Source organism: Choristoneura fumiferana, chromosome 24 (genome assembly GCF_025370935.1).
Source record: "Choristoneura fumiferana chromosome 24, NRCan_CFum_1, whole genome shotgun sequence".
NCBI classification, from domain to species: Eukaryota; Metazoa; Arthropoda; class Insecta; order Lepidoptera; family Tortricidae; genus Choristoneura; species Choristoneura fumiferana.
In genome coordinates this window covers 9,680,627-9,688,738 of record NC_133495.1, presented here as the reverse complement: position 1 = coordinate 9,688,738, position 8,112 = coordinate 9,680,627, and the positions used below count along the sequence as shown (strand labels likewise).

The 8,112-nt window shown below is 40.0% G+C and overlaps 1 protein-coding gene across 1 annotated transcript; it reads right to left on the bottom strand.

The window, feature by feature from the left end:
* Nucleotides 1–45: 45 nt before the first annotated feature.
* LOC141441596 (facilitated trehalose transporter Tret1-like) lies at nucleotides 46–6,589 on the bottom strand. Its single transcript, XM_074106382.1, has 9 exons — nucleotides 6,488–6,589; nucleotides 4,789–5,018; nucleotides 3,962–4,118; nucleotides 2,545–2,708; nucleotides 2,274–2,400; nucleotides 2,090–2,191; nucleotides 1,562–1,779; nucleotides 1,113–1,295; nucleotides 46–434 (listed from the first exon to the last, which is right to left on the bottom strand). Exons 1-9 carry the CDS (start codon nucleotides 6,528–6,530, stop codon nucleotides 207–209), a joined length of 1,452 nt encoding a protein of 483 aa, XP_073962483.1. The 5' UTR covers nucleotides 6,531–6,589; the 3' UTR covers nucleotides 46–206.
* Nucleotides 6,590–8,112: the final 1,523 nt, after the last annotated feature.

Sequence of the window (8,112 nt, the reverse complement as noted above, 5' to 3'; positions counted from 1 at the left end):
TTTACGTTGAACGGGTGAAACGATTAATAGATGAAATTCGGTAACTATACATATATTTTGAGTCCCAGGGAAGGACATAAAATAGTTTTATCCCGGAAAATTGCATAGTTCCCGCGAGATAGTGATAGATAAACGAATTCTACGCGGACGAAGTCGCGGACAACAGCTAGTTATAGCAATAAAAATCAAGCTAAACCATAATATTTCTATTTAATGCCTTTCAAAAACGCCAATTGTATTTGATCAAGCGACAGCCCTTTGATCTCAGGCACCCATTGATACGTGAAAAAGGCGCAAAAGAAGCCGACTGCAGAGAAGAAGTAGAAGATGGGACCCGGACCCACGATGACCAGGAATTCATTGAACAGCATGAGCCCAATGAAGCCCATGCTCCATTGGATGACGAGGACCACGCTGTTACAGAGACCACGGACCTGGAAAGAGAAAACGATTACTTGGTAATACGGGAGACGTGAGCTGTACTTATCTTACCGGATTTAGTTGATTAAGGCCATTCATACAGTATTTAGTGAGATTTTTTTTTAATGTTAAGAACAAAAAGTATTGAGTTATTTGCTAAAAATATTCAATTCAATTTATTTCCATAACAATATTACAGTATTATTATTATAATACTTTGTTTGAAATGACTATATCTGACTGATAATATATTCATGAAGTCTTTTGTAGATATTATAATTGCGTATAAATAGTTATCTGTACAGCTGTCCAAGTGTCATCGAATTGCTGGCTGAAATCAGAGTTGGACGCTGCTACACCACTGATGGTCAACGTACCGACACGAAGGTCCCTGGCTCATATCTCAGCGTTTAGATATCTTAAGTCACTTAGCAGTGATAGCATCTATACCGTAGCCCTCATCGAGTTTTCGCACTGCAGAACTAACGCTCACCCGACAAGAGATATCGTTACTAAGCAATCAAATTAAAATTGTTTTTAATCCTTCGATTGGTTTTTCTTTTTCGGGATGACCGTGTAAAAATTTTGAAATAAAAAAAATACAAAAAGATTCCAAAAAGCAATCTATAAATGTATTTTCTTTCTTTCTTTATAATTGATATTTAAAGCAAATAAAAGCATGCAATGATTACCTCAGGCAGGAACACCTCAGACAGAATAATAAAAGGTACTACGGCAGCCCCTAATGTGTACCCAAAGTTGTAGACGTAGATAAGGACAGCAGAGAACCAGTGTGGTGCCCAGCCCATCTGGAGCTGTGTACCCAGTAACAGTGTACACACGCCTGATGCCAGCGAAGACGTTATTAACAGCATCTGTAATATTGATATGTTAAGGAAAGATATAAATCGGAACTTTTTCAACATAACGGGTGATTTGTCGTCTGTCACTCGATAACTAATGCGTTCCGAATTTACAATAGTGATTAAGCATTTGCGTATATGTATATATTAGGTATCTTTTTGTATCATTTTCAATTCAATATTCTAGAAAAAATCAAGTGGAGGAGCTGCAACACACTGTTGCATGACGTAGCTATCGTAGTGAGCAAAGTAATTGTAACGCCTGATTCAATAAATACCTTTCTTCCACATTTGTCTACGAGCGATACGCAGAGCAGACTGGATATAAGGAAAACGATAGCAAGAAGTATCGCGCATGTGTTGGGATGCATGGTAGGAACTGCTTGCTTGAATAGAGGCTCAGCGTACACCATGACTGCGAGAGAACCCATGAGGACTGACATGCAGACCAAGGATGATGTCACCATTAGAGCTCGTCTCGAAGAACGAGATTTTTCTGAGGAAAGAAAATGGAGAAATGAAACATAAATATCTAAGGCGGAACAGTTAAGACGCTGTCAAGGTTGTAGCAACTTAGAAGAAAATCCCTTAATTATTTGAATAAATTACAAGACAATTTGTGTTTAAATATATGTCGGCAGGCAACCGCTATGTTGGACAGACAATCTTGTTAGAGAGGATGAGAAGAACTGAATGCATAGGGCACAAGACCGAATGTAAGGGCGTGCATTGGAAGACACCTACACTCAGCATTGGGCGCATAGTAGGTAGTTGAAGAAAAAAGAAAGAGAATATTTCAAACTTACTTAGGTATTTCAGTTGTGATATAAAGCTTTCTTGAGTATTCTTTTCCGTCGGGTTGTTTCGATTATCTTCAGTGTTATCTGGCATAAGTGTTGCTTGAGATTCTGAAAATTTATTGGCATTATTACATTATTTTATCAAAAAATCTTCGTACTTTGTAATATTTATTAAAGGTTTTTACTTTACCTTTATCTTCTAAGAGTATGTTTTCGACATGAGGATCTAATTGACGTTTAATATTAGTAATTCCTGTTTGGACTTCTTTGGATGAAACATCAGTCCATCGGTAGAATGCCAGAGCTTTTGCTGCTTCCTGAAACATAATAATGTATGCTTTCTCTGCGTTCCTGTATTTTGTATTTACTATGTGGAGACAGTAAAATGTATAAAGTAACTAATAATGGGTAATAATTATTTGTCTGGCACTAGCTAAAAGAATAAGAAAGTTATAACAAACCTCTTCTTTCCCAACTAGCATTAAGTAGGTCGGAGATTCTTTCATCAACATCAAGAGAACGATGCTCAAGATTGACATTGACATGAAGATATGTACCACTGTGTGGTAGGAGAAATAGCCCCCAAAAACGTAGGACAGAAGGATTCCAAGGAAATAGCCGGTTCCTGAAATGAATATTTTTATGGATATGCACAGTCGGCCCATGAAAATGATAAGCAACTTAAAACCATGTCACATTGACATTGACAAACTATTTCATCACTCGTACCACTCTGCCTTGATCTGGTTTAATTTGACAAAGTACTAAAGTGGTCAACTTTTCCATGGGCCGATTGTATGTGTCTGTCCGCAGGGCCTACTCTAGCTGACGCAGTTTGCACGGAGCGGGTGGACGCCTATTGAAAAATAGTATGAGCAGCGCTAACTGCGCGCGGCGCGTGCGACGGATTGTACCTGCACCCGCACCCGCAGGCGTCCGCCCGCGCAGTGCACCCGTGCCAGAGGGCCTACTTCGAAATTTGAAAATCGAAGTTCGTATCGTACTGCCCTCTCACTCTCATATTACCTAAATAGTACAAGTGTCAGAGGGACGGAACGACACGAAATTCGATTTTTTAATTTCGTAGTAGCCCCGCTGCTACCGTAGGCCCTCAAGATACACTAATGTCTAACCAATTTTTTTTTACAAATTTGAACATGTTAATATTTCAGGATTTTCTTAAAACTTGTACTCATATACCTAACCTATGGGGTTCTATTTATTTATTAAATGTAATTCACATGTGAAAAGTACAATATAGCACTAACATTATGAAACCCGGAAGGGCGCAGCATTTTTAAGAGATACACAATGGTCTTCTACACAATGGTCTTGAAATATATCCTCAATAGTGTACAGTTTCAGAATAAAATGTATTTGGCCAAATGAAACATTTGCAAAACGAATTATTTGTAAAAAAATCTTTGGCGAAATGAAAGTTTACCCTGCCCTAAGATATGAAAATGCCCTCAAATATTGTTTTCAGAGCCCAAAAGGGCTACAAGATAGCGTTGTTCGATTGGACCTGTACTTAGGCAACAAGTCTTGATTGTAAATTCTGGAGGTCATATAAATTTAGGGGCAGTTTTGATTTTTTTTTTGGTTAAGTAGCTTTCAGGGCCAAGGATACTAGGTCCTGCTTTTGTTTACTTGTTTTGATTATATAAGAGGTGCTTTATAAGAGATAGGGGAGTGCACTCGGGAACAATCCATTATGGACGACTGTTAGAGGGAGACAGTGCCGAACTCTCACTGGCTATGAAGCTCTGCTGCACGTTCCAAACTCCCTGGAGCTCATTGGACCGCAGTTCCCCTGTACTGGCCCTCAGGCTGTGAAATTTATTGAAATAAATTATGAGTTCTGCGGAGCAAACTTACCAGGGCAGGCAGACATTGTGCCTCTGATCTTGTCTTCAGCTATTTCCGTGATGTAGATGGGAGATGCAGCTTGACCCGCAGCACCAACTCCTGACAGTGCCATCGCCACGAGAACCATCATCACGTTGGTGGTCACAGAAATCATTGCCCAAGCGATCTGGAGGTTACGGATTCAGTTATAGTAATCACCATTAACCTACGGCCTGTGATATACTTCGAAGTCGTGGTATGGTTGGTAAACATGGTTCATAGACACGTCGGCAGCATTTGAAAGTAATCCAGTGTTCCAAATTTTCAGGACAGGAAATGATTATTTACTACTTCTGTCCAGGTTTGTCGCGTTTAGCGTCGAGGTCGTCGAATAAGGTCACAGCTCATAAGAGCCACCCAGCACCCGACCAGCACCGCCTCGACTTTCGGCGTCCACTTGTTGTCGACACGGGCGACGCCGCGTTGATAACGAGTGGACCTCGCGTGGTCCACGAATTTCCTAGTAGAGGCTGAGGCGAGGCGGTCGGGTGCCGGTTGGCTGTAATGAGCTGTGACCTTAACAGAGAAAATAATAGTAATGTGTAGCGAATTAACTCGATGAAGTGGCAATGGGCAGGTCATATAACACGGAGAACAGATGGCCATTGAGGCCGAAAAGTTCTCGAATTGAGACCGCGGGTCAACGAGACCTGGTTAAAGCCGGGGGTTAACGGTGCAGGCAGCTTCCAACCGAAGCAAATGCAGGTTTGTGGTGGAGGCCTCTGTCCAAAAGTAGACGTCCTACGCTACGGCTGATATGATGATGAAGATGAGTAATGTGTGCAACAAAAACTTACAACAAATCCCAATCCGAAGAAAATGGTAGCGTATTTCCTTCCCAAGTTATTATAAATAGTCCCACAAAGCGGTGATACCACCAGGGCACCAGCGTTCACTAGGCTTCCAAACAGCGATATTTCAAAGGTGGTCATTGGTTTTGACAGTACTGTGGAGTTGGAAGAGAAGACCCCTGCAGTATTGGATGGCCAGCCCATTACGAATCCTGTCATTGTTCCTTGATAAGCCACTGGAACGTAATAAAATAATGCGTTAAGTTTATATTAGGCAATTCGATTCAAAGTTAAAGTCAAAATATCTTTGACCTTCTGAACGCCACAGTCGGCAACACACGACATCTGAAAATTGTGCCATGCGTGAGAGCCACAAAATGCCAACGTGGTGACTATGGCACGATTTTCAGCTGTCTTGTGTTGCCGACTATGTTGTCCAAAAGGTAAAAGATTATACACAATGATTTTTAATCGGTGATCAAGAGTTGAAATATATTAATACGAGTAACCAGATAAAATTGAATTCAATAGGCGAGATCTGAAACAATTAATTCATTGTTTTATTAATTGCAATTGATTATCTTAGTACAAAATAAACTGATAACTACGGAATAAAATAGAATACAATACAATGACTTTTTATTGTACACCAGAAATAGTAAACGATACAGAAAAACACACGCATGGTCGGTCATCCTAAATTTATTATTGGAGTGAAGTAGTTATTTACGGGGAATTCCCCGTAAGTCGTATATATTTTACGTCAATATTCACGACTTTGACAACAGGTTGTAATCTCATAGACAAAAACATATTTAGGGTGACAAACAATTTCTGTTAAAATGTATTTTCGAAATAAAAATGTCAAACACATTAGTATTGCACAATATCACTTGAAGCCGTGGTTGCCTAGTGGTTTGACCTATGGCCTCTCAAGCAGAGGATCGTAGGTTCAAATCCACTCGCACTTCAAGTTTTTTCAATATTCATGCATACTATTAGTTATTTTGTGATTCATGTATGCGAAATTTCATTTCTTTACCACGAGCTTTACGGTGAAGGAAAACGTAATTTTGGAAACCAAAACAAACCTGCGAAGCAATGTTAATCGTGTGTGTAAAGTTCCCAATCCGCACTGAGTCGGCGTGGGAACTACAGCTCAAGCCTTCTCATTCTGAGAGGAGGTCTGTGCTCAGCGGTGGAACATAAATATTTAGACTGGGATGATAGTAACAAAAATACAAACTGAAACATTGATGCACAGAAAAACCAGAAAAAGAGACCAGGGAATCGAACCCAGGTCCTCGGCATTCCGTGCCGCGTGCTATACCGCTACACCACCACTGGACAGGAGTACAGACACGAATTTCTCCTATGCACCACATATCTCAGCTTGTTTGTTTCTTATTTAGTCACTAAGGCATCGACACTAGCGACATCTATGCTGTAGCCCTCATCGAGAAACTTTCAGCACTCCATTGGCACTAACCGCTCACCCGGACAAGAGATGTCGTTATTAAGCAATCAAATTAAGATTGGTTTCGACATGATAGTGTCCACCAACGATGGACCGGCCGCAGGCTCACGGTGGATGCAACCGAAGCAACTGGAGGTCAATGGGGAAGCCCTATGTTCAACAGTGGACGTCCTGCAGCTGATATGATGATGATGATCACTTGATGAAGAGACACAAATATCGACTGACCTACGAGACATGTCAAAATTTGCACTGTCAATGATTTGCTCATTTTGTAAATACTTAATAAACACTTGATTATTAACACAATAATTTTCCACTTTTGACTGAGAACACGAATGTTTTCTCTCTATATTTATGCGGATGTACCTTTACATTGTTTTCATTATATTACAGTTAATGACGTCCCTATTTGACATTGCATTAGATTACTAACATTATTAAGATTCATAAGGTAAATGTACCTAGGAACTCGCTACGATACATTTGGTACATCTCATTTGATACACATAGAAAGTTAAAATATATATGTAGTAAATTGTACAACAAGTGCATAAAACGCGTTTAGCCGAGACGTTTTTGCGCACCCGAGTCACTGGCGAGGGTAGATTGTTAAGTCGAGGGTAAAATGGGTTTTATGAACATGTTTAAGCGTTCGGCTTTTCACTACAATTGCGACAAAATTAAACAGCAACAGCGCAAATGTATGTTCATTTTAATACCCTTTAGTTTTCATGCGCATAGCCAATCCAGCTGCAGCGAGGTGTGAGACAGAGACGTTATTTCTCCGAAACAGTTCACAAATGCATTGGAAAAACGTTTTCAAGCTCTTAGCATCAACAGCAACAGCCAGTATACAATACAATAACTTTTTATTGCACATCACCACATAGCAAGCAGTACAGATAACACAGGTAACACAGAGATTTTCTAAGGTAAACAATAGGCGGCCTTATCGCTTCAGAGGTTCAGAGAGAGAGAGAGAGAGAGAGAGAGAGAGAGAGAGAGAGAGAGAGAGAGAGAGAGAGAGAGAGAGAGAGAGAGAGAGAGAGAGAGAGAGAGAGAGAGAGAGAGAGTCATAGCTGCTTCAGTAGGCCTTCGTTGATTCATTATTAATATCCGGATAATAGTACCTGTACCCGAGTCCGCCACGTCGCTTCTTGAGCTGGCTGCTTGCTATAGGACAAATCTGATAACGCCGAGACTTTATAAAATAAACTAAACAATAAAGACGCAGTACGAGACGAGCGACAGATTGGCAGAATACTGTCTTATCTTCCCGCTATAAAAACTAAGAAGAATCTTATCAAAATATTAGTTTTAAACCTTCCTATATTTATTTATTTATTATTAATTTATTATGTAGTGCTTGCATTGTTGTATTTCGGCGTGGAGAGTAAGACAGCCGGTGAAATTACTGGCACGTGAGGTATCCCATGTTAGGCCTCTAGGTTGGCAACGCGTCTGCAATACCCCTGCTGTTGCAGATGTTTATGGGCGGTGGTGATCTCTTACCATCAGGAGACCCACTTGCTCGTTTGCCTTCCAGTCGTATAAAAAAAATCTGCATTTTAGTGGTTCCCCTTGTTTACGCACATTTTTTATGTCATAATTCTATTTTGCATAATCTTTTTACGCATAATGATATTTATGCCGAAACTGTTTTCGCATAATTATATTACGCAGAATTCTTTTACGCATAACCAATGTAAGGCGAATGGCCTTTACGCATAATTTGTGAAATCCGCACATTGTTTAGGCAGAAAATTACTTACGCATAAAGTTACTTTCGCATACTTAATGTAACTTTGTTAATATAATAAATTGAGTATCCTTTAATACTCGTATTACAA